A 27,476-nucleotide genomic window follows, 5' to 3' on the forward strand; every position below is an offset into this window, starting at 1 on the left:
AAAGGACCTTGATTACCAGAGTATGGTTTCTCGCCAGATTGACATTTTAACCCTTCTTGGTTATGTCTGTAGTGAACTTTCATATCGTCGAAAAGAAAGTTTACGCCCCTCGATCTCTCCTGAATTTAAGGCGGCATGCGGGCGTACCACCAAACCAACTACCTTATTATTTGGTGATGACCTACCTAAAACTATGCAGGAAGTTCGCACTACTAATCGTATTCTTCAAAACTTTCCCTCAAATCGCTATACCCGCCGAGGTGCATACACCCGTTTCCAAGCTGACCGTAACAACAACAATTCTTTTTTATTGCAGCGGGGAGGAATCAATTTCCTCCCCGCCGAAATCCATATATCTTAAATATCGTTTCGGGTGATATGATCGAATTTGAAAACCCCCCGCCAACTCAGCATAATTATCCGGCTAACACGATCTCGCGAGACTTGCTACCTGCAGTACACAAAGAAATACAAGATCTACTCTCTAAGAAGGTCCTCTCTAATGTAACACATGAGAATTCTGAATTTATTTCCCCTATTTTTTGTGTACCAAAACAGGATAATAAAGTGCGCCTTATCCTGAATTTGAAAAAACTTAACTCATTTGTCTCCTATAAACACTTTAAAATGGAGACTATCCAACATGTCTTGACCATGATTACGCCTAGTTGCTGGATGGCATCTATTGATCTGAAAGATGCATATTATAGTGTGAAGATTCATCCTGGTTACCAGAAATTTTTGAAGTTTACCTTTCAGAATCAGCTATATGCGTATACTGCTTACCCAAATGGGCTTTCCTCCTGCCCCAGGCAGTTCACAAAATTACTAAAACCCCCTATTGCTACATTAAGGTCACAGGGGCACATTGTTTCTAACTATATCGACGATATATATATTCAAAGCAACTCATACGGTAGCTGTGTAAATTCCATTCTGTCTACCTTCCAACAATTCAACAATCTTGGGTTTGTTGTCCACCCGGACAAATCTGAATTCATCCCCAAACAAAAAATACAATATTTGGGTTTTATACTGGATTCTGTATCTATGACAGTCACATTACCAAATGCTCGTAAACACAAGGTCAAGGGGTACCTGGAGTTACTGTGTGTTAAGCCAAATAACGTTCTTATCAGGGACGTCGCTAAAGCTGTGGGTTATATGGTATCGTGCCTCCCCGCTGTTCCGTTTGGAGGCATTCATTACAGACACCTTGAAGATGAAAAAATTAAGGCCCTAAAAATCTTCCAATGGGAATTTTGATACAACTATGTCCATAACCAAACTTGCTCTTGCTGAACTTTACTGGTGGGTTTAAAACCTAGATAGTAGCTTCGGTTATATTAGACTTCCACCTGTTCAAGCTACCATTTTCTCAGATGCCCCCCCCCCTGGGTTGGGGAGCGACGTTTAACGGTGTTCCTACAAATGGAACATGGCTCCCCTCTGAAATCATTTACCATATTAACGTTCGGGAGCTTTTAGCTGCATACTTCGCCCTAAAAAGTTTCAAATCTGCAATTAAAAACAAACATGTTAAGCTAATGATCGACAATACCACTGCTGTCGCTGTTATCAATCATATGGGCACTAATCATAGCAAAGAATGTAACTCTGTTGCAGTCAAAATTTGGTCCTTTTGTTATGAAAACAATCTTTGGTTGACAGCATGTCACATTCCAGGCAAATCTAACATTATTGCTGATAAGGAATCAAGAAACTTTCTTAAACAAGATGCAGAATGGATGTTGAACTCAAATGTTTTACAGAATGCATTATCTAGCTTGCAATTTTAACCGGACATTGTTTTTTTTGCCTCAAGGCTTAATAGTCAGTTTGATAAATACTGCTCACTTAGGCCCGACCCCGGTGCTGAGGTAATAAATGCTTTTACCTTCCCTTGGAGCAATCTAAAGTTTTATTCCTTCCCTCCATTTAGCTGCATTCTCCTTGCCCTACAAAAAATTCAACAAGATCAAGCAACCGGAATTCTTGTAACCCCAAACTGGCCTACTCAACCGTGGTTTCCCATTCTCAAAAAGATGCTGTGTGCCCCACCTGTCCATCTAAGACCAAGAAAAAACCTGTTGCGGTTACCAACAATGCCTCAATTACAACATCCGCTTCTCCACAAACTGCAGTTAATGGTTTGTTTAGTATCTGGGAAGCCCTCTCATTGCAGGGTTTCACGACCCCCTCTGTAGATATCATTATGGCTTCGTGGCGAGATTCAACTCAAAAACAATATGCTACTCATATAAAACGCTGGGTTGACTTTTGTACTCGACATGGCTGCAATCCAGTTCAACCAAATGTATATAATGCTGTGCTCTTTCTAACCTCGCTTTTTGAATCCGGCCTCTCGTATAGCTGTATCAACACCGCTCGTAGTGCACTAAGTTCCATATTAAACTCTAGTAATGATGAAATATCTTTTGGAAACCTCCCGATTGTCAGACGTTTTATGCGAGGTGTCTTCCAATTGCGCCCCACATTTCCGAAGTATAACTCTGTTTGGAGTGTCCATACTGTGTTTGATTTCATTCGCTCTTGTCCGTGCGTGGAACAACTGACTCTTAAAGACCTTACTCTTCGATTAACTTTTCTCCTATGCTTGCTGAGTGGTCAAAGACGACAGACAATTCAAGCCTTACGTATTGATGCAATGGAAGTTACCACTTCTAGCTACGTCTTTTACATTGTTCATCTGTTAAAGCATTCTCGTCCAGGCCATCATCAAAAACCACTTCGATTTGAAAAGTACTGCGCTGAACCAAAGCTGTGTGTGTATACCCACCTAGCAGAATACCTTAAACGAACAGAAAAGCTACGTTCTGGAGTTCATCAGTTGTTGATAACTCATACAAAACCGCATCGCGCTGCTGCAGCTGACACAATTGCACGTTGGAGTAAAGCATTCCTTGCTCTTGCAGGAATCGACACAACTATGTATAAATGCCATAGTATTCGGGCCGCATCCACGTCACAGGCTGTGCGTTCCAATAGCAATCATTTGGCTGATGTTCTGCAAGCTGCAGGGTGGTCAAACGAACACACTTTTCGCCGTTTCTATAATTTGCCTGCTGAAAATAATTTTAATTTTGGAACAGCATTAATTTCCAGTTAATATGCTTTCTTATGGTTTCTTTTCCAATTAATATGCTTCCAGTATCGATTTACATGCAATGGCGCCTCTTCCCTTTTATACAATCATAGTAGTTAACCCTTTGATGCTTGTTCTAGTTTTCTACGTAAATGTCTCAATGACTGCTCTAAAATCTCGTGCAGCTCTGTAGGGAGCTGGGACCGATGACGAAATAGAATTGTAAAATTAAACGAACCTACCTGTAGGTGAAGTTTGATTGTAATTCTGTGAGTCATCGGTCGCGACCGGAGGAGCTGTACGCCCTCCCAGTATTTCATTGACCCCGCCCAGTTCCTCCTGTCGCTTGTCATTGATCCATTTTACTCTCTCAAGGCTGGTTCACATGCACTGCGGCACACTATCTCGTACAGCTCCTCCGGTCGCGACCGATGACTCACAGAATTACAATCAAACTTCACCTACAGGTAGGTTCGTTTAATTTTACAATTCTGTGCAATCTTTCGACAGAATTCCACTTCAACATATCATTCGATTTGGTGTATAACAGTTTACTATATGGGCTACATGCTTCGGATTATTGGTAGAGGCCGATCGTCCTTTTGGAATCTATCTATTTAAACATGTAAGAACCGCTATTGTGTAAAAAGGGGGATTCCGTTTTCATTTTAGGACTCTATTGATATTATCAATAGGCACGCGGCACTGATTGGGCAACCTCATCGATCATGTGCTCGCGTTTCCAATCGGTTATACCGTAAATCCTCGAATAAGCCCCTGGGGCTTATTTCAAAAATGAATTTTTTGCGTGGGGGCTTATTCTAACCGGAGGGGGGGGGCTTATTCGAGGGGGGGCTTATTACAAAGTTTAGCATTTTCCTCAAAGGTCGACATAAACACGACATAATTTTTATAACAAATCTAACAAAGAACTAACAAATATTTTTTATTTTTTTCATCACAAAAGTCACTTTTTTGCTTTATGGTCTCCAGTCGAAGGAAGAAATACTGTATAGCTATTGTCCTGTAGGGGCTTTCTTGAAATAAGATATTATTCTGCAATTATGCTTCCCTCAAACAAGCTCCCATGGGGGCTTATTCGAGGGGGGGGGCTTATTCGAGCGTGGGGGCTTATTCGAGGATTTACGGTATTCATATTTCTTAGCTCAGTGTTTTGATCAAAAGTGTCAGACGAACAGCTTAAATATGATTCTGTTTTTGGGAATGTCGTCATTAGCATAAATTTCGTGTTAAGATCATCATTATTACGTTTGCTAATTTTCACACGTTGATGCAATAACATACTGTCTTGTTAACTTTCCAATTAAATCGCATTAATCCGTAACACGGTAGAAGATTGACATAAGAAGGGCGTTTTGAGTTTGAGCAGAGTTGTTTTTTAGTGTTGGACAGAAGTGGATAAATTTCTGATAGCTTACAGATTAAAGTTTACCAATTAATATGCGTGTTGGTTCTTAATCATTTTTGTATATAGTGCAACGATTTCTTTATTCTCGGGTCCTTTTTCCTTGCTACGTTACACATGGATCGGTAAAATCACAACAACTCAAAATGTTTGCTTTTCTCAAAGGCTTTTAAATACAAAAGCTCATATATCAAATACAAACGAAGTGCAACCCTCAGTTGCTCTCAATCTCAATTCTCTTATTGCTCCAACACCCGATCTCCATTTCCTTCCACATTGATTTGTTCTAGTTTATTCAAACGTCATTCACGTTCATTTGCTTTTTACAACACTCTTTCCACCCCAACCACCCCAACCACCCCAACCACCCACCAACCCAACCACCCACCACCCCAACCACCCACCACCCCAACCACACACAACCCCAACCACGCACCACCCCAACCACCCCCAGCCACCCACCCGGAAACAACCACCCCCAACCACCCAACCCCTCCAACCACCCAACCCCTCCAACCACCAATCCCCCCAACCACCCAACCCCAACCACCCACCATAACCACCCACCCCAACCACCTGCCATCACAACCACCCACCACCCAAACCACCCAACCCCCTACCACCCACCACCCCAACTACCCACCACCCCAAACACCAACTCCTCCAACCACCCATCCCCTTACCACCCAATGAAAACCAACCACCCCCAACCAACCACCCCCAACCACCAAACCCCCAATCACCCACTCCCCAACCACCCATCCTCCCAACCATCCACTCCCACCCACCCCACACATTTTTTGAGAACACGATTCAAAACCTTATTATTATTTTTTATTGGCATAATATTATTTTACCAAACTTATCACGTTTATCATTTTATGGTAGTTAAAGATATTGATACTTTACCATGATTTATGTTCACGCAATTGTTTTTAAAATGAACTGCTTAGGTTGGCAGGTGCAACTTTGATTTTTAAGTATGAGTGTAAATATATGAATGCATTTGAGATCTATAATGAAAATTCAAACCTAAAAAATTAAATTTGATTAGATGGCCATATTTTGGAAAATTCAATATGGTTTTTACGAACTTCTTTTGCTGTGTAGTTCTGTAAAGAATTCTTTTTTCTATTGCAGAACCAGAATAATGACTATTATCGAAGACACTATCAGTGCCCTCAAGGTAAATACTATTTAATTTAAATCAATGAATATTCATTTGTGAAAATACAACAGAAAGTACTTAAAGGGAATCTGCAATGACGTCATATAAGCTGAGTATTCCTCCAACCTTTTTCAAAAAATAGGAAAATTATTTATGCTTAAAAGTGTAAAAAGTGGTATAAAGAACACAAAACAGCGCAATGGTTTAGCTTTGTTTGTCAGCTCGTAAATTTGTTTGAGAAATTTTTCCAAAACTTTCAATCAATTGAGCTTTTTTGAACAACTCGGCTTCATATCCATCGTGTGTCTTCAAGGAAAGTAGTTAAAACTTTGTCCTGGTCCTGGTCCTGGTCCTGGTCCTGGTCCTGGTCCGGGTACTGGTCCTGGTCCTGGTCCTGGTCCTGGTCCTGGTCCTGGTCCTGGTCCTGGTCCTGGTCCTGGTCCTGGTCCTGGTCCTGGTCCTGGTCCTGGTCCTGGTCCTGGTCCTGGGTCCTGCCTTAAGGTCCTGGGTCCTTGTTTTCCGGTATGCCGATGCGCAACAGATCAACCAACCACACAAAGAATATGTGATTACACTAACCATCCCACGGATTAACCCCCAGATTAATTTTGAACTTTAGATCACGTTTTTTTGGTAAGACCGTAAGGAGGGAAAGACAGAGTGTAGGCGAGAGTTGTTTTAAGAAGACTGTTGTAAAAGGTTGATTTACGAACAAGAAGTTTTGTTGAATAATGGATTATCTTTTCTGCCTTGATACCTTTTACAAAGATGCATGGAGTTAGGTTGTCAAACCTTTGCTAAAATTGTCAAGAAAATACTTACCACCTGATCAACTGACTAACTGAGAATAAACTCTCAATTCTTTATAAAAATGCGAAATTTTCTGTAGAATTTCCGGATTGTTTGTCAGTGTTTCGTCAGTGTTCATCAGTATATCTTATAGAATAAATACCAGGGCCATAGCCACTCCATGCCACCCCCTGGAAGAAGATAATACCAGCTGTTTGCCACCCGGAAAATTTTGTATCCAATTTTTTTAATGGGGTTGGTTGTCGTTTTCATTGCACTGTCAAGACAATTGGAGTCAATACTGGCCGACAGAGAATTGCTTATTGGAGCTTTTGCTACCGACTGTAGGACTCGCTGTAGGACTTGCTGCAAACAATTCAGCGCTACTTGGGCGCTTCTCAGAAGAATTTCAGAATCGTCTGCCTACAACACGGTGGTCAGGGGATTTCAAAGTCACAAACTATGCCGATAACAGTTTGAGAACAATACTGTAGCGTAAAGACACGCACGTTAAATCAGTAGTTGTCAAAGTAACGCTGGGAAAAAGAACAGGAATCATTCACAAAAGATGAGAAAAGTCTTGATGCTAACGGTGAACCTCAAGGCAATCCATAAGCAATTAATTTTATCTCAGATTTAACTCCATTCAACTTTTCGTTTAGTTTCCTATTTCTAGGTAGCTCTCAATCATCTGATCTAATTTGCCACTGACTCCTGTTGCGATCAATTTCTGTTCAAGTATGATGTTAGCCTGTGCCGCAGTCCCAATTCTCTTTGGTCTGCGGTGCAGGCTAGTGTGATGTGGCCTACACAGTCAAACGCCTTCCTGAAGTCAATGTCTTGTCATGTAAATTTGTTTCTCCATACCATCGCATATCAATGACTCATTTACCTTGCTTGGAATGGATAGCATTATCAGAGGCCGATAGTTTCCTTTCTCTGCTCTTTCTCCTTGTTTGTGCGCTGGTTTAGTTTTCCAATTTTCCACTGACTTTGGAACTTTCCTTCAATTTATCCCATTTTACATTTAATCGTTATTGGAAAACTCAGCTCATCAAATGCTGTTCTTAGTTTTTTTGGCATTTTTTGTGGTTCACATGCGTTCAGTACATTGAGCTTTCTCAGCTTCTTGGCAACAGCATTCTCAGTTATATCAATGTACCCAGTTGTCGGAGAAACTCTATGTCTTGTTCTGTTTCATCACAATTTATTGCCAGTTTTTCACCAATATTTGTAAAAAATTCATTCATAAGGCCTGGTACTTCATTGTCATCTAACATAAGCTCTCCCTCTTCATTTTTTAGAAGCCCAATAACTCTCTTTTCCCCATATTTGTTTTTGTTAGTGTTTTAATTGCATTTCAAAAGTTGATTGTATGCATTCTTAGCATAAAGACATGACTAAAGGAATATCTCCTTTTCTTTTTTTCCAAAGTTCTAGCCTCTCGACTGTCAACATTGAAACATTGCAAATATCAGCATATCTATCAAGTTAGCTGTTTGTTAGAAAATAGATTTTCTGTTGATTGATTGCACAATCTCACTATTACAATGGCTTTTAATGCAATGTATCATATGGGTTGGGAAAAAGTACTTTTTCTCTCAATGTCAGAACAAGCAGGGTCTTAGAAAGCTTCCAATCTAATGAACCAATGCACGTTTGATGATTTTGTCATTTTCAATTTTTAAGGATGGGTTCAGAGATGCAACCGATGCTACTTATATGTCAACCAGCCAATGCAATGGCTGGGCGCCCAATATTACTGCAGAAGGTATTGAAGTCGTTGCGTTATTTCTTTTTTATCGAACTTTGTTCGTTTTTATGTGTCCAAGGAATCGGTTTGACTTAGCATCTGCCCGATACTTCACAACAAAACTGTTTGTCCATAAATTCCACTTATCAAGCGTAATGTTATGAAACTAATTTTCTAAGAGAGACAAGAAAACTGCGGCCCTTCTGATGGTTAATGACGGTATAATGGATTAAGTTCCGTTTTAAAATTAATCTTGAACAAATGTTAAAACAGTTATTGAGCATTGCTTATTTTCTCTTCTCAACAGCCATTTAAAATTGGTTTTTGTTGTAGACTAATGTTGAAACCAAAGTTTGATAGTGTAAAAAAGTGATGCTTTTTCACAGACCTTTTATGAAGTTTTGAGAATACTTTATGGTAGCAGAGATATACATTATTAAGTCTAGTCTACCTTTCTGGTTTGGTTTTATTTCAGAAAAGTGAAGGCGAAAAGCGAAAACTCAAACAAACCCTAGAATACCCTCAAAGGTCATTGACTGTTTCGTACGTTTTTGTTATACAAGCAAGCCTTTATTATCCCACTCCAGGGCGGCAGAAAGGCAGCTCAGGGACTGAGGTGATTTATTAAACGTGCCCCTATTAAAATTCTATGTGACCATGCAATTCCGTCTTTCTTAGCACCAGAGAAACAATTGACAAAAAAGCTGTTAAAGGACTTTTTGCCCCGCCTAACCCTATCTCGACGCTCCTTCCCAAATCTCATTTGAATTGCATAACTGTTCATTTTTAGTCTTGGGGGTGATTTGGTCACAATTCGTGACTGGGCAACCAACTACTTCTTGTTCCGCATCGTGAGGTATTTCGATCGGAGGCGAAGAACAGTATGGATCGGTAAGATTCCTCGTTTTTCGTTGTCTTAGTCTGTTTTTATGGCAACTCTGTGAATCCACATCTTTCCATTGGGATCTGCATATTGGATATTTGTGCTCGTGTTTATGTTGTGTTGAATTGTCCTAGTACAAATAACTAAATAGTGTCTGAAGAAACATATAGATACAGAAAATTATCAATTTCTATCATTTTCATATGTTGTATAGCATTAATTAGCTTCCATTTTTAACCAGGTGCTAACGATCGCAGAACCGAAGGCACATTCGAATGGTCTGATGGAACTAGAGCTAACAAGTACAGTTTCCGGTGGTTTGCTCCGGGGGAGCCTGATGATGAATCCCCGGGCCAAGACTGCGTCGAACTGCAAACGCGGGGAAGACGCAGATTCTTGTGGACAGACAATTTCTGTGAGGACGAGCAAACCTTTATTTGTCAGGTATGCTTTAGTTCAGGCTTGTGACGCATACTAAAAATAGGCTATAAAAACGATGACTGTAAGTAAATTGTACCAGGAAAATTTTTTGTTCAATAAATCATGACGTTTCGAGCATAGCCCGTTATCAAGTAAAATTGAAAAGCGACGATAGAACTTAAAAAAACGTCGAAGGAATATGGAATTCGACAAATGGAATAGAATGACGAATATAAACATGGAAAAGAAATATATAGAAAGAGCTAAAAATTATATATACATACATGCCTACATATACACAAATACAAAATTTATGTATGTGTATATATATGCATACAAACATGAAGAAAAGAAAAAACAAAGAAAAAGGAGGGGGAGGGGGTTGTTTTTAAAAATGCGTAAACTGTTTGTTAAGTCCAGAGGGATATAAAGTTCCAAGTTTAGAATTGATTCGTTTTTCCAGCGACGTTTTCTTTGCACTGTCCGTTGGGGCAAACAAGAGGCCATAAACTAACATGTCATCTTCTGTGTGATTCGCCAGGTTAAAATGTTTAGAAATTTTCCTATCAGAATCACTGTCGTGTTTGTTGTTGAAGTTGATTTTGTTCCTGACATTACGTAAATGCTCGCCAAACCAGTTGTTAATCTGGCGCGATGTTTTACCAATATACAGAACATTACATTTTGTGCAAGAGATGCAGTATACGACAGATGAGGAAGAGCAATTGAAGCTTGATTTAACAGTAAATGACTTGTTACCATTAGAAATGGTGGTAGATGGGTTGATGTGGTTGCAGGTTTGACAGAGGTGGTGGTGGCAAGGTGAGGTACCAGGAGATTCAGGTGAACGAAGGTTGCTGCGTACAAGGTGGTTTTTGATGTTTTTATCCTTTTTGTAGGCCAACAGAGGTTGAGCTTTGAATATTTTCTTTGTTATTGAGTCCTTGTGTAGAATAGAGAGGTTGTTATATATAATATCTTTACTTTGTTTGTTGAGTGTGTGGGAACAAAATCGTTTAAGGAGAAACTTTTCACCTTCAGTCCAAATCACGGTTTGGTACGGAATTAATGTTACGATCAACCGCGTCATTTTTTCTCACTGTTTGTACTCGGCCCCAAAAATTGATTTTTTTTATGCCGTAATCGCACAGGGAGTTGAGGCAAAAAATTGCATCGGAAGAGCCTTTTCCATAAAAGCCAGAAATGTTTCTACCAAAGAAAAGATTATGTGATGTATATTTAGCGTCATCGATTTTAACTCCGCATGTGCTTATAATGCAAAGTTTTTAAAGCCAACGGACTTTCGAACGAATGCTGCTTCGTTTCCTCAACAAATCCCCTTCGCAGTGATTAGCGACGTGGAATCAAACTCCAACTCTGAAATTTCTTCACCGGAATTTACATATACACAGACCAACCCACACACGCTCCGGGCTTGAATTGCGCCCCATACGACCCAGGCAAACCAATCCAGTTCAAGAGTTAGTTAGGTTCATCATAGCTTGATTTATTGGAAAATGCTTTATGAATGCAAACTTTGATCGGACTGAGATCTCAATTGGGTTTGCTCCATATTAGGTAAGTCTTTTGTTGCTGTTGCTGTTGCTGAACAGGGAATGTTAAGTTTACATTTCCCGTTGGTCATTTCCAAGACAACAACAGCAATAATACTGCGCGCAAGTTGCCCATTCCCATTGTGATCATGTTTCCAATTAGCCTTATCTAGTAGCGTGACCCTATCCTGCTTACATGCCTTACCTATCTGTTCTGTGATAACTGATTCCTCATACCCTCTTTCCTTTAGCATCCAGTCAAGTCCCGTAACTTGTCCTGTAACTGGCGATCATCCGAACAAATCCCGCGTGCCCTCAATAAATACATACATATGGCTTTTAGCTCTTTCTCATATGCTTCTTTTTAATGTTGTTGTATATCTGTCGTTCCATTATACTTGTCGAGCCCTATATTCCTTTTAAAAAATTTTGGTTCTATTCGTTAATTTTACAAAGTACGGTTCAACGTAAATTCCTAGCTTTATTTGACTTGTACAACAGCCTATATCCAACCCTGCTTGTGTTCCTTTTCTATTTTTATCCAGCAAAAATATTAACATTTGAGATGGTGTCAAACCGAAAAGCTGTCTCCAATTTTTATATTATACCCTACCCATTGAACTTTTGACAATATTTTTGTTTATCAAAAAAGTTTAAACGACAGTTAATTCCAGTCAGTTCTTTCGTAGGTCAACGCTTGTTACAAAGGTATATTTTTGAATTATGTTTTCTTTTTCTGTTTTTCCGAACTTTCATTCTAAAAGAACAATTGTCGAATTCTCTGTTCATTCATTGTTTGATATGCGTTTAACTTATTTGATATGGATATATGATATGAGGGCCAGTAGGATTATCAAAAGTTTAAACCATTGATCTTTTTAAACCGTTATACCTGTCACTGAACGCAAAAGCGAAACAAATTATTCCAGCTTGAAAACTAATCTCTCTTTAGTTGAATCTAATGTGAATTGTTTTATTTGAAACCCAATCGTGAAAAATCGAGAAAAACCCAATTAATTTCTCAAATCATGTAATTGTTTGCAGGGCAATTTCGATGTGACAATGGAAAGTGTATAACAAAGTATGCAGTGTGCGACCGCGTCAATGATTGCGGAGACAACTCTGATGAGAGAAATTGCAGTGCGTGCCTATTTGTTTGCGCCTTTCAATTCCTTTGTTCTTTCATTAAAAATGCCAATTTGTATGGTCGTTGTTAATTTTTGCAGTAACTTTTGACACGTAGTTTAAAGTTGGCGGATTCATTTCTTGTCACAATTTATGACTAAAAAGAGAGATGGTCTGAAAAATTTGTTTGAATCGCCCTCAATTTACTATCGCCTTTAGAGTCATTAACTTTTAACTTAGGCCTACCTCTTCATATCTGGCAAAAAACCCAATCTATTTTTTTAACCCAACAGGCAGAATTAAACAGACTTGACAGGTTTCAATGACTGGTTGAGTTTCCTCATTGCTCATTTGTATATGTCGATCTTGTTTTATATAAAAGCCGCTTCAAAACATCAAATTATTCTCATTTTCAGAGCCTTACCTGAATTTGAATTTCAACCGTAGTTAAACGCATCATCATTTTCTCTAATCATTTTAAATCTATGAATTAGTCGTTGTCTTTTGGAAAATATGTTCTGTTATTCTGGATGCAAAATCACGAGCTCCCTATGTTATTTTTCATCATCAGATTTAGCTCAGCCCCCCTGGCGTCCCTTCGCTCTACGCCTCCGCGTTTACGTGATTAACAATTTATTTTTATTCCTTTCTGTATAATGAACAGCAATGAAAGATTCAGATGAGTTTGTGTAAATTTTCCATTTTAGACAACTGTGGAGGGATGCTTGAAGGAACAAATGGCTCTTTTACGTCACCAGAGTACCCTAGGTTTTACCCATCTGATTCAGACTGCACTTGGAAGATCACGGTTCCTTTGAAGTCAAAAGTGGAGCTGTCATTCAAAGAAATTCACCTGGAGCCTGGGTTCGATTATGTTGATGTTTACGATGGGCCAACCTCGTCTTCAAAGATCATTGCTCGATTGATGGGTCTAGGCAAGGTGACACCTTTGCTGTCATCTGGTAACCAAATGCTTGTCCGATTTGTATCTGACAAACACATCGAGAAGAAAGGGTTCTTGGCTAACTACAGCACAAGTGAGTGATTTTCAAACAATGAAATATTATAGCTTTGCGTTATCCTGTGCAGCCTATTGAAAATAATATATATTTTGAAGCTAATATACTGTGCAGCATGAATCTAGGAATTGTCGCAAGAAGCAATACCATTATCATATTTACCGTTTGGTCTAGACTGCCAAAGACCATTATGATTCTATCATGAAGTTTTTTGTTGTAACCAATGTTGAAATAATGCGTTGCCATTGGACGATTAAAAATGTAAACGAGAATAACTAAAAGATAACGCAGATTGGAAAAATGTTTGCTACTAGTTGGTTCGGATGTTTCTTTTAATAGAAGACAATATTTGGTTTTGTTTTTTTGTACATCTCTCCTAGCATGAGCCCCGAAAAAGGTATCTTCAAGTATTACAATACTTCAAACCGCTTAGCCCGTCGACAGCCCAAAAAATGCAAATCCCAAATTCGTAGAAAGTAGATTAAATCGGTCAATTTTAGTCTAAATTAATGTGAGTTTCATTAACGTTAAAGGATCAATCCTATAGGGTTTACTTTGTATATACTTTATAAGTTTTTAACTATGAAAGTAATAAATAAATTAACGGCAACAACAGCAACAAAGAACTGCAACAACAGCAACAACACAAACACAAAATCTTAAAACGAGTTTTCAGTTCTTTAAAACCATTTTTTCCTGATTTCTCATCTTACTTCAGTAAATGAGAGCGCTTGTGGAGAAGCATTGAATGTTGGTAAAGGTCAAATGCGGGAAATCATTTCACCAAAATATCCTTTACATTATCCAACAAATTCCAAATGCACTTGGACGATTACTGGCGACCCTAACAGTGTACTGAGCCTCCGTTTTGTTGACTTTGAAACCGAACTTATCAATGATGTGGTAGACATAAGGGATGGTGTTTTGAGCACAGATAAATTGATCGCCAGATTGTCAGGCGCACAGACTGGGCAAACGTTTATTTCGACTGGAGCAGGGCTCACGATGAAGTTCACGTCAGATCGCGCCAATGGTAGTAGAGGTTTTAAGGCAGTCGTGTACGGAGGTAGGTAGAATGCCCTTTGTGGTAACATAGAGCATATTGTTGATACAATGTTGGAATTTTCGTAAAAAGCTTTTCCATTCACTGCAATCTTAAATTACATCAAGATTCGTTTTCTAAATAACCCAGTAAAAAACAGCTTGAAATACATATAATGCGATGATGTTATTGCCACCGCTTTCCTGGTAGGCCAGATGCTATAATTGCCATTTGAGTTTTGTAGCTTGTTTTTGCTCTGCAACTATATTTTCTGCCCATTCCTGATAGAGGCTACTGAGACTTCTTTCATTTACCTTCCAGGTTGTAACATCGAACTTAATGCAACGAAAGGTGTAATTTCCAGTCCAGGATTTGGCTATAAAAACTACCCAAATATGTTAGATTGCACATGGAAAATCAACGAACCAAACGGAAGAAACATCGACTTACTGTTTCATTTTTTCGACACTGAATTGGACTTTGATGTTTTCGATGTGCTGAATGGCAACACTGGCGCCTCGATTAAAAGATATTCTGGAGAACTTGCGAGGCTGGCTTCGGAGGCCTGGATCCTAGATACAGCTACGTCCAAAATAGATGTTACCTTCAAATCAGATTACAGTTACAGCAAAAAGGGATTTCGAATTTCTTTCTCCGTTGGTACGTAACAAGGTCGTGCTCACGTCGTCAAATCAAATCTCTCTTATAATTTCTATATCATTCTTTCGGAAAGTCATGTCTCCATGTTTTATTATAATCTTAGTTCTGAGAATAGAGTAAATATTTAAAATGGATATTCACCATTCCCTCCCTCCTACTATAGTTTTATTTTTTTCTCTTGACAGCTGTCTGACATTTTGATGTCATTTCAGTTTTTCATGTTTTAAGGTTAGAAATCTTTTTATTCTACTCCTTTGCTCACAATCAATCTTACTTTGATGTTTTGTTGGGTAGGATGCCCCGAGTTAGTGGTTCCGGAGCATGGATCCATAAGCACAGTGCAAACAAACTTTGGAGTTCGGGTTGCTTACAAATGCAACAGTGGCTATAGGCTTAATGTCAGTGCGACAACAACTTGTCTTTTTGGAGGAATGTGGTCTGCGAAAGCTCCAAAATGCCAAGGTATTTTTGTCAATCATCCTAAAGTTTTTGCATAAAATCACCGTTCTCTCTAAATTTTTTTAAAACTGTTTTTGAACTATTGGTATTTTTTTGTCAATTATTTGCATATCCTTTTTTATGACAGAAATCATTTGTGGTCCCCCCGGAATCATCGCAAATGGCGTGTATCAAATCAATGGCAGTTACAACTTCAATAGCACAGCAACATACTTTTGTTTTGGGGGGTACCAGTTGAATGGAAGTCGAGTTCGTCGTTGTCAAGAAAATGGACTGTGGTCCGGATCTTTGCCAAATTGTATAGGTAAGCACACTGACCCATATATTTTAGATTTCAGCTGCGGGTAAGGGGAGGAAATAAAAGAACTTCAGACCTTTTCAAGAGAAAACGCCAATTTTAGCAATGGACGCCCATGGCTAGCTTTTGACTATGTAAAGTAGCTTCAAAATCATACACATCAAATAATACTTCAGAAAAATATGATCCCTTCTCTAACATCGAAATTAGACGAAATGCAAAACAAATCCTGCTAATAGCATGTTGTGAGAAATATCCCTTGAGTCACACCCCCCCCCCCCCCGTTGAATTAACTTTTATTTTCGTTAACATCGCGTAATCTTTCTTATACTATTCTGTTCCCCTTGGTATGTCTTATTTCATGGTAGTTCTCATCCAAGCAACCAAAAGGAATATATTCTCTCGTATTCTATCTTCGGCTACACCCTCACACCATTACCAACCTCCCTCGTAGATATTCTGTTTTCAGTTATTTAGCTTCCATCTTTTACCTCTTTTACCTAACAGTAACTTTCCATCTTTTACCTCAAACCTACTTTCACTCTCTCAATGCATTGTTTCAGTTTTTATCGAATATTTTTAAAGTAATCAGTAACTTTAGGTAAAAATTAGCCTAGTGCCAAGTTTCACCAAATGCATGCCGGATGTAGAATGAGTATGAGGTGACGCCGATTTGATTGTCCTTCTAGATGTTGGTTGTGGAGACCCTGGGACACCTGCAAATGGAGCAAGAAGCACGAGCAATACTAATGTCAGTGCAGTAATGTCTTTTACTTGCGACTACGGATACAACTTGCACGGGCCAAAAACCATAATTTGTGGGGCAGAGGGAAAGTGGTCCGGACCAATTCCCACATGCAAACGTACGTATTATGATCATCGTTTTTATATAATTAAAGTTGGTTAAAGGGAGACTTCTCGAAATTATCATCCTTCAGTTCAAAGTTAGAAATAAACCACAATGAGTAAGAAATATGCTGCTGATTATAGCTACTAAGCATTTGAGAACTTTTGCTTAAAAATTTTGCAACAGACAGATGAGCAAAATAATCTTTTTGCGATTTTAAAAAATTTTAGTCCAATTCATTTGAGAATGAAATTTGTTCTAGACCAATAATTTTAATACCAGCCAAAGCCTATATCATTGTTCAATTATAAAAAATTTTTATATCATTGTTCCATTTGCAATGCACTCAATACTAGGCACATGTCGGCCTATTCTTAAATCAAGACAAAAAGAAAAGAGGTTAATTCATGAAATTATACAATAATGTAATTAAATTAACCTTAATAATTTGTTCAATTATTTGAAATGTTTGCTCAAGAAAGTCATACTTTCATTCGAAACGGTGTCAGTCAGCGATTTATAAAAATGGTCTTATCATTTGGTAAACCCTTAACGCCTGCTCTCTATGAAAATTGACCCTAAGGTATTTGAGTTATTCCCCACATTGCCCCACTACCCCTTCTTGAACCGTATTTATATACCTCTACATTTCTTTTACAGTGAGTCAAGAAAATTGATTTTTACAGTTAATTTTGGGGAAGCCTTGTGATAAATGCGTTGCTTTTGCCAAAGTGAGAAATATTGGTCTAAGTCACTTGAGTCTCAAATTTAACAAGGACCCTGGCAACCTAACGATTCTTTCATTTTAATAACTTTGTTTGTTGATGTTTCTTTTCAATGCTCAATAACACAAGTACGAAAGTGTAACTAAGCTACAAATATTTCATCAAGTTTGACTTTCGTAAGTATTTTGAGCTCTTAATCATTAATTCATCGTGTATTTCCTATATTTATGTGAAATTTCAGACGGACTGAAGTGAATTGAATTTGTTTATAAATGTTTGCATTTTAGCTGTCTTCTGCATGGTCGTACCAGCACCAGTCAATGGAAAATACTTGTTAGGCCCAAACAGCACAGTTCCTGTTCGAATCAATTATGGAGAAATACTTAGCTTTACTTGCAATAGAGGCTATCGCATAAGAGGCTCAGAGTCGATCATTTGCCAAGCTAATGGAAATTTCAACGACACTGCTCCTCGATGTTTTGGTAATTCCTGTTTTCACATACTGTTACACAAAGCGAGCTACCTACTTGATCTTTATCGAAAACAAAACTGTTATCTTTTTTTACTTTCTCCATTTTTGAATCTTGAATGATTTGAAAATAATTTTTAGAATTTTTCTACATTGGTATTCAATGCTTAATAAAAGGGCAGAAAAGTTTCATTTTGTCTATCTTCATTTGCAATTCAACTGATGCTCTGGTCTCTTTTATTGAGATATATAACATCGCCTTCGATACTTATTTCAATATTATTTTTTTGGAGCATTTGTGAAGATAGGCCTATTAAATTAATCGATGATTTTGCTAAAAGATTTACCAGATTTGAAGGAAGTTGATTGTATTCACTTTACCCCTTTCCCTTTATTTTTATCTTTGAACACGTCTATGTTTTCAACCATCAATCATGAGTGCATTGAAACAATACTTAGATATCCAATTTTTACTCGAATTATATTTACGTGAAATTGCTCAGAATCCTATTATTCTGCTAGATTCTCCATTATTCTTTACGTTTATAGACATCAACGAATGTAGCAATGTACCTTGCAAAGGACCTGGAGCTATCTGTACCAACACTGTTGGGTCGTACATATGTAGCTGTAGAGCAGGATACCAGAAAGTTAAAGGACAGAGGGACACTTGTGAAGGTTAAAAAGATTAACTATCTAGTTAAGCGACACTGAATTAAAATTTCTTGCCATTTCTCATTCACTGTCTTAGCATGAAAACGTAGTTTTAGCTTCGATACTACGGACCTGACATTAGAAAACAATGTTGGATTGTTAGAACTTTACCAAGAAATTTATACGATGTGTTTTCTCCATATTTTTGCTTAGTTAATTTTCAAAAGAAGAGTTGCCGATGCAAATCAAGAAAATACCAACACTAGTAGATTCAAATAAGTAGAAAGTTTTTGCCCTGCTGTGAGGCGTTAATTCTCTAAATAACATAACAGATTATTTATGTTTTTAATTTAAAAGTGATGAGGCTTTTGTGAAAACTTGGCTATACGTAGAGACCTCTGTTAATTATTTTTGTGTTTTTGAGATTTGTTGTTTTAAAGGCACTTTGTCCCGACGGATTTTGATGACCATTTAAATCCAATTGACGGGACTATCCAATAGATTTATTGTAACGTCTTCAGTCGGCATGTACCCGCCGAGGAGCCCATTTTCAACGTTGATCGGTCGATAGACAGGGCAAAGTACATTGATGCGTTTTCCCTCTCATTGATAGATATTGACGATTGTGCAGTTAACAATGGTGGATGTGCCCACAATTGTACTAATACAGCTGGGAGCTATCACTGCAGTTGCTTGGAAGGATACTATTTGTATGATGGCAAGGAAGGTTTGGTTCCACAAACGACTGTCAACCGCACTTGTTTAGGTAAGCTGCTAAACACAAATGTAAGAGTATATCAACTAATTTGAGTACTAGCACTATAAAAAACTTTGATAATATATTTGCTGTTTGAGACTTGTTTGTCTGAAAAGTTTCCAATGGAGAATGCCCTATGGGCAGACTGTGACTTTTAAAAGTTCAAGGGTTACTTTAAAGTACTTGAGCCAGGGAGAAATGTTAGCAATGTTAGCCCTGCTAAAATTGTGTTAACCTTGAACTAAAGAAAATATATTTGTCGCTTTTGGAACACTTTTTAGAATTTACAAAGGGACGGCAATAATTTGTCGTTGTCAAACTCATTATCAAATTCAAGTAAGCTCAGGGACTCATATTTATGGAAAATGTTTCTATATGTCTCAAAAATCAAAATTGAGACAAATTCTTCAAATTGTTTATTGACAATTTGGGGGTGATACCTCTTTGTGAGACTCCCGGTTTCATTCCCAATGTTATATGTTTAAGAGATCAGTATCTAGATTATTTTGAAAAATGATTCAGGTAAGCGGAATAAGCTTATTACTGTATTTCTAAAATTAATGAAATTTTCCCAGGTGTTAATTGCCCAGCACCATCACCCCTGGTGAATGGGGTTAGAGCATTTTCATCCTTCCGACATCCAGCGCTTGTTATTTCTCAATGTAATGCTGGATATTTACGAACTGGCCCAAAAGAGATTCGGTGCTTGAAATCAGGCAGCTGGAGTGGTGGCTATGCTGCGTGCAATGGTAAGTTTATTTTATTCTAACCTTAAATTGTGCTTTGATTAAACAACATCTGAATCCAGTGGGCTGAATCCAGTGGCGTAGATAGGAAATTTCATAGAAGGGGTTAAAAACTGAGATTCTCCGAGAAAAATCTAAGAGACACTTTATTTTTCATACATTTGAACAAAGTTCAGTTCAGTTCAGTTCAGTTCAGTTCAGTTCAGTTCAGTTCAGTTCAGTTCAGTTCAGTTCAGTTCAGTTCAGTTCAGTTCAGTTCAGTTCAGTTCAGTTCAGTTCAGTTCAGTTCAGTTCAGTTCAGTTCAGTTCAGTTCAGTTCAGTTCAGTTCAGTTCAGTTCAGTTCAGTTCAGTTCAGTTCAGTTCAGTTCAGTTCAGTTCAGTTCAGTTTTTTAAATTTTAAAATTCGTCTACATACAATATCTTACACAAAATAATCAGAATAACAGCCAATAAATAACAATTACGTAAGATGTTGTTTGCAGGGGATTTTCTTTAGGAGGAGCTCTTTCAGTAAATGAGATAAAAGAGGAGAGAACACCCCTTTTTCAAAGGTGGCTTTTAATGTAATTGATCATTTACATTAGTGACAGAACAATAAATTTCGCTTTAGAATCAAATTTGATAGTTCTCTTGACAAAAAATGTCAACAGACAATGATCCTTTTATATCCACTGGAATATTGTTCCAAAAATTTAGCACCAAGGAAATGCACAGATCTGATACCAGATTGCAAAGTATTTTATCGTGTTCAAAAATGTCATTTTTGTGGCATGCTGTGCACCATATTGGTGAGCATTTGACGCAGTTTCAAAGAAGTTGTGACAAAGATTCAGAACATAACATAACGACATGACATTAGAACTGAAATATAACAGGAGACAAAGTATAATTTTTTACCCAAAGTCATGTCTCATAAATCATACTGATTGAAGATTTTATGTTCTTTTCTTCGCAAACGGCATTTTTAAGTTGCCAACCTGATTCAGAACAACTAAAGAAATGGTTATAATAAGATTGTCCTCTCAAATAAAACACTTGGATAAAAATGGAAAACAATGTTATATTTCCGGCAAGATCAGAAATTTTCCGACAAAATAGCTGTTTGGCTTTACAGAGGGTGTTTCGCCCCCCTGACCCCACTCTTTCTACGCCACTGGCTGAATCTAGAAGTTTTCTTGGGCTTTTTTAAATATTTGGATGTACATTTTAACGTAGTTTAGAGCATAGGAAGCATGGCGAATCAATTGGATTGTTACGAATCAATTAAATTAAGATTTTCGATAGCAAATGAGATTCTCCCTTGGTTGAAGGTTTTGAAGATGACCAACAGGCAAAATTACTGCCAAGAATTTAAACTTCATGCAAAGGGCCTTGTCACAATTAGTCGTCTTTGTTATCAATCTGGACGTTTTTTTCTAAGAAATGGTAGGTATTTTAGCATTTAAACATTGTGCAAGAGACTTTTCCACTGCTTTTTATGAACTTCTGTTATTGCATTTTAGCGGTTAATTGTGGAGATCCTGGGTCATCGGTGAATGCTTTCACCAACGTCACAGATGGATGGAACTTTATGTCAAAAATCAATTACGAATGTTTGGAGGGACACATCAGCGAGAATGGATCACTCCAAAGAGTGTGTCTAGCAAACGAGACACATGCCTTTTGGACAGGCTTGCCCCTTGCTTGCAAAAGTATGTTTTCATTTTGGTGTGACTGTCTGAAAGCTAAAAATCTAATCGGTTGCGATTACTCAGTGAAGGAGTTAACAATTGATTTTGACTTTAAATTTCATATTTTCAAGTTTATGTTCGCATGATATTTCAGTGTGATATGGAATATTGAACTTCAAAGGGGAATAAGTGCTTTTGAAAATTTGGATAAGGGTGACGATAAAATTAAAACTTGAACTTTAACTTGAACTTGAACTTGACGCCCCAGATACTATGCTCCAACATCAGACTGGTGGAAGTGATATTCATTCCTTTAAAAATGATCCCATTATTCTATGATCAAAATTTTTCCCAAGTTTGTTTCCATTGCAGCAGGGGCCCCGAGACTGGTGATAAAAAAGATTTAAAAAAACACTTATAACTTTTTCTAAAATGTATTTAGTTGTGAAGCATTTCTGTAGTAGAAATTGTGACTTTATAGACAAATACTATCACAGGAATTTCATGTGGAAGACAATTGGAAATCGCCAATGGCAAACTGGTGTATTTGAATGGAACTCTTTTTGGAGATAAAATCGTGTATGAATGCCAACCCGGATACAATCTGACAGGAGGGAGTCAAAACAGAACATGCTCCTCACGTGGTACCTGGTCAGGAACTGAACCAAATTGCCAAGGTTACCGATTCAATTGCTGAATGCCTATTTAAAATAATTCTTGCTAATCTTAGTCCATTTTATACACAGCGTTATTGTGCGCTATTTTATGCAAGCACTTATGTAAGTAAGGGTCTATAAAAAAGTATTTTTGGCCCCAAAAACTTATTTACCACAATTTTTACTGTAAACAAAACAATTCATAAATTTGCTACTTGCATTAGGTTTTGAATCATGTTTTATCATTTTTTCAGCTCAATCATGCCCAGATCCTGGTGTTCCAAAATACGGAAAAAGGAAAGGAATTTCTGTCGTTGGAGAAACAGTCGTATATAGCTGTGTCTCTGGCTACTCCCTGTCTGGAGATGTAAACCGCACGTGCAATTTTATAAGCGGCAAAGGACTGGTGTGGTCAGGCGTTTTACCTCAGTGCAAAGGTAGGGAAGTACGAGTGGCGTAGCGTCCTGGTATTCAAGGTATTCAGTGAATACTCTGAGATATCTCAGAAAAAAATACTAATACGACAAAAAATTGTAATAACTTAAAGATGCTTTGGGGCTATTGATTCTGGTTGATAGTTTGTTATATCGTTATAACGAACTCTGAAGGGAACCAGAAAATAATTAGTTATATCGGGAGTTCGCTAAACCGAGAGAAAATGTTTTTCAGGTCTTTTCGCAGTGCATGCCTAAAACCTGCGGTGAGCATGTTTAGGCTATCTCCAACCTCTATGCACATTCAACTCCAAAAAATCAGTTTGCATTCAAATGATACAACTGGCTGGTCATTTAAAATCAAAATCTTAATGCTCCTATCATACTTTTGGACCATGAGATTGGCAAAGCTGGTATCACATCGCTCCTGATTGGTGCCTGAATGAGGTCTTCGATTACATCACATTTTCATTTGTCTTCTGCTTCTCCATCTGGGTCTCTCAATAAAGTTTTGTCATCGCTCATTGCCAATGTCTCTTATGTAAGAGGATATTCGTTAGTATCAATGTACTCATTTGCAGTAATTTCTGACGCAATCAAACCTTCATCTCGTGCACTGAGTTTATCAGCCAGTGCTAGAAATGTATATTATAAGCATATTTTGCCGATCACAGAAGTGATTTTCCTTAAAAGAAAGTGATGAATGAGCACCGAAAAAAATAAACAAAAATAACAGGTAATAAAAGTTCGTTATATGAAGGGAAATTATAATGAAGGGACCTAAAAATGGTTCGTAATAACGAGAGTTCCATATATCCGGGGTTCGTTATACCAAGAGCATTTGTAAGGTATTTGTTAGGCAGAATCCAAGGGGCCATACATAAAGTTCGTTATACCGGGAAGTTCCTTATATCCGGGGTTCGTATTATCGGGATTCCACTCTTGTACAAGTACAAAATATTAAAAAGTTCATGGAACTGTAACGAAGCGAAGCATAGAGAAGCTTGGAGATCTTTGAAGCCAATTTTGAAGATTGAGCTACTTCATGTTTAACGATGTGGTAAACTTTGTTGATTCCCAGAAAATTTTTTGCAGCAAGTGTTTTTAGATAAACTGAACGGCGATAGGCCTAGCCCACTTCGTAAAGATGAACACGCAGATAGATGAAGGTAACAAGAACAGCGAATAATAATTCAATAAATGTAATCAACATAACAGGTTATGATAAGCAGTTAAATAGCAGAAGTAAATAGAATAAAAAGGTCTCTAAATCTCGTCCCTTAAAGTACTTACATTACAAATCACGTCTCTGCGTTAGTTCTCCCCGTTTCTTATTCCTCTCGCTTCACTCATTATTAACATAACAACAAAACCAAATAGAACTCAGTTTATTACGCAGCGTCCAAAAATTGAAATTTCCCACACTCCTCCAATTTGACCCCAAAGGGCGTCAAATATAAAGTCAAAGTTCTTCATTAAGTTCATAATTGTTAATCTCATGCATGTTCTTGATTCCAACGGATAAAAGAATTGTATTGGTCTTTCAAACTCTCCTTTACCGGTAATAACCTTGACCACTCTTACCACCCCATCCCTATCCTGGATCATCTCTGCAACTCTACCGACTTTCCATCACGCACGATTTTTTGCGTCTTCCTTGATCATTACGATATCACCTCTTTTGACGTCTGCTTGCTTTTCGGATTGTCTAAGGTTATGTCTCTTACGTAATGCCCGAACATACTCGGATTGCCACCTTTTCCTCGACGGCTCTTTGCAGCGCAGCAAGTACTTTGCTCTATTCCTAAGGTCCTTTGATTCTAATGAAGACGGTTCTTCCTCGGGAACATAGATTGATTTACCATGTATCAGAACGTTAGGTGTGAGTAACGGTAAATCGATATAGTCTTCACAATACTGATCATTCGTTTAAACATTCCTCCCCACCAACTAGCTCGACTGATATTGAACTGCAAAATCTCATCTCTTGTTCAGCTAAGTAATCCTGTGATCTTTCATCCTTGCGAATTCTCTTGCTCCACTTTGCAGCAGCGAAGAGTCTTTTCGTTGTCTGAAATAACTTTTTTAGGCCTTCCTTTCGCAGCAATAAACATTTTGAAGCTTGTCAGGAAATCGTTTGTTGTCATGCTTGGCAAGAACTTCAAATCTACTGCCCGTGTCCAGCTACATGGGTGCAATATGATGTATCCTTTCCGCTCAGTTTTTCCCTTTCCTCGGTAGAAATTTCCTATCTTCTCCTTAATGTAAACTGAAGTGATGTCCTCTGGATAGCCGTTCTCCAGAAAGATCTTTGTTAGTTGTTCAAGTTCCGAGTCGAGTTTAGACTTGGAACAAATCATCAGTGCCCTATGTGTAAGCATTTTGACGAGGCTGATGTTTCTTTGTTTTGGGCAAAACGAACTCCATCGAGTATTTAACCCCGAAAATGTTGGTTTACAGTATACACTAGTGAGAAGTCCAGTGCCAGATCTTCTAACCAAAACATCTAGAAATGGCAAGGAGTTATTTTCTTCCTTTTCAAATTTAAACTTTAGGGCTGTGTGAAGGCCATTAAGGCGTTTTAGGAAATTATCACACTCAGCCTCTGTTTTGAAAATGGTATATGTGTCATCTACATACCGAAAATATACATCTGGCTTTTGGTCGCAGTCAAACAAACGCTCTTCATGAAAGCCAACAAAGATATTGGCGAAGGCAGGTCCCAGAGGGCTACCCATAGCGACACCATACTTTTGTTGGCACATTTCATTGTTAAAGCTGAATTCAACTGAGCGTGTTGCAGAAAACCATATTTGCCTTTAGAAAAATGGGTGAGACCAACCCCAATGGATAATAAACGAGCTGAAAAGGTCACGCTACACGACAGAATGTAAGAATATAGGTCCGAAAAAACACAATGGAAAAAATATATATTCGGAGGTGGATCGAAATAGGCCAATCACAAAAACGCAAGCACATAACCGGTGTCATGTCGTTTCGGTAACCTTATGCATTTCGATCCGGGTACTCAAACGCATGGCAGTTTTGGTTATGCAATATCGTACCCAAGCACTCAAGCGATAGAGTATCAAAGCGAATGGTGGAAATTAGCATGCAAAGCGGTCCGGGTACCCAAACGCATGGCAATTTTGGTTATGAAAAATCGTACCCAAGCTCTTAAACGATAGAGTACCAAAACGAATGGTGTAATAAAGCATGCAAAACGGTCCGGCTACACAAACGCATGGCAATTTTGTCTATACCAAAACGTACCCAAGCATTTAAAAAACAGGGCATGGAAACGAATGGTGGAATTTAGCATGCGAACCGGTCTGGGAACACAAATGTTCTGGTTCATAATGTTCAGAATGTAAAGAACATTCGAACTATTTCTAACAAGGTGGTACTAACAAGAAGTGGTGCTGTGATTTCCCTTGTTACGTTTATGCAAAAAGTACAACATTAATGGCGACTCCAAAGTTTTTTTGATGGAAATGCGTGAAATTTTAAACTCAAAAAGCATTGTGGTAAATTTGATAATTATAAAGTGTCATAATATCGCACTACGATGAAATCACGTGATTTGAAACACATTGCGTTTCACAATGTTACACTTTTACACGCATATTAAGGCTGGTTTCCATATAACCGTAACTGCCGTTAGACTGCCGCCGGCACCTAGCTTCCATCCACAGCTGCCATGTTTACGGTACCGCCGGCAGTGAAAAGTTTAATGGAAACACTTTCCAGCTGCCATGTCGGCGGCACCGTAAGGGCCCGTAAGAGCTAGTTTCCATATAACCGTAACTGCCGTGAAGCTTGCGTTCCCATGCACCTTGATCTAAGATGGCTGATTTCTTTTGTACTGCCAGCTGGTTTTACCCATGTACAACTATACGAGACTAAGACGAAAAAGATCAAATGCTCATAGTCTTCTTTTATTTCAGGCAAGTCGCTCCTTCCTTCGCCGGAGCGAGTGCATTTAATTCGTTTAACGTATTTTGAAAAGTTCGTTCTGATGCTTTTGTACCGTGTATGGGCCTCTTCAACACCGATTCCCAATGTTTTACTTATTTCTATCCAGGCATTCCTCTTTTGTTTGGGAATTTTGTAGCTTTTGCTGGACTTGTCATTTGGACTTGGGTTCGCTGCAAGTCGCCATGTTTAATTTGATGTGTTTGTGAGTAAACAATGGCGCCAACAAGTAGCAATTTTGATTGGGAGAGACAATATCACATGACGTTAGAAAATCATTAAATGATCGCCGGTACCGCTAGCAAGTGTTTCCATTAAACTTTTCACTGCCGGTGTAATATGCGTTTTGGTACCCTATGCAAAAGTGTAACATTGTAAAACGCAATGTGTTTCAAATCATGTGATTTCATCGTAGTGCGATATTATGACACGTTATAAATAACAAATTGAGCCCAATGCTTTTTGAGTTTAAAATTTCACAATTTTCAATCAAAAAAACTTTGGAGTCGCCATTAATGTTTTACTTTTTTGTATAAACTTAACAAGGGAAATCACAGCACTGCTTCTTGTTAGTACCCCTTGTTAGAAATAGTTTGATTGTTCTTTACGTTCTGAACAATATAAACAAGAACATTTGTGTTCCCAGACCGGTTCGCATGCTAAATTCCACCATTCATTTCGGTTCCCTGTTTTTTAAAAGCTTGGGTACGTTTTTGTATAAGAAAAATTGCCATGCGTTTGTGTACCGGGACCATTTTGCATGCTAAATTCCACCATTCGTTTTGGTACCCTATTATTTAAGTGCTTTGGTACGTTTTTGTATAAACAAAATTGCCATGCG

At 38.1% G+C, this 27,476-nt stretch overlaps 2 protein-coding genes across 2 annotated transcripts in view; both read left to right on the forward strand.

Moving 5' to 3' along the window:
• Positions 1 to 2,081: 2,081 nt before the first annotated feature.
• On the forward strand, positions 2,082 to 26,539 carry LOC135685096 (CUB and sushi domain-containing protein 3-like). Its single transcript, XM_089116010.1, has 21 exons — positions 2,082 to 3,125; positions 3,482 to 3,573; positions 5,673 to 5,718; positions 8,179 to 8,260; positions 9,033 to 9,133; positions 9,367 to 9,569; positions 11,788 to 11,806; positions 12,143 to 12,238; positions 12,931 to 13,260; positions 13,961 to 14,308; positions 14,606 to 14,944; positions 15,239 to 15,406; positions 15,531 to 15,707; positions 16,391 to 16,564; positions 17,561 to 17,755; positions 18,292 to 18,420; positions 19,010 to 19,162; positions 19,729 to 19,902; positions 21,403 to 21,591; positions 22,068 to 22,247; positions 22,481 to 26,539. The coding sequence occupies exons 1-21, from the start codon at positions 2,216 to 2,218 to the stop codon at positions 22,684 to 22,686; spliced, it is 4,311 nt and encodes a 1,436-aa protein (XP_088972136.1). The 5' UTR covers positions 2,082 to 2,215; the 3' UTR covers positions 22,687 to 26,539.
• Positions 22,522 to 27,476, forward strand: part of LOC135693050 (uncharacterized) — a 71,612-nt gene continuing 66,657 nt past the window's right edge. The window contains exon 1 of the mRNA XM_089116007.1: positions 22,522 to 22,663. The gene's annotated coding sequence lies outside the window, so the exon portion shown is untranslated. The remainder of the gene's footprint in view (positions 22,664 to 27,476) is intronic.

The sequence above is a fragment of the Rhopilema esculentum genome, chromosome 4 (genome assembly GCF_057945365.1).
Source record: "Rhopilema esculentum isolate cy_ngs chromosome 4, ASM5794536v1, whole genome shotgun sequence".
NCBI lineage: Eukaryota > Metazoa > Cnidaria > Scyphozoa > Rhizostomeae > Rhizostomatidae > Rhopilema > Rhopilema esculentum.

Excerpts from the sequence above, each read along its gene's own strand:
- LOC135685096 (XM_089116010.1), top strand. The coding sequence starts at position 2,216 with ATGGCTTCGTGGCGAGATTCAACTCAAAAACAATATGCTACTCATATA. Across the intron at positions 3,126-3,481 it reads TGGAACAGCATTAATTTCCA|GCTGGTTCACATGCACTGCG; the intron begins GTTAATATGCTT and ends TACTCTCTCAAG. Across the intron at positions 5,719-8,178 it reads ACACTATCAGTGCCCTCAAG|GATGGGTTCAGAGATGCAAC; the intron begins GTAAATACTATT and ends TCAATTTTTAAG.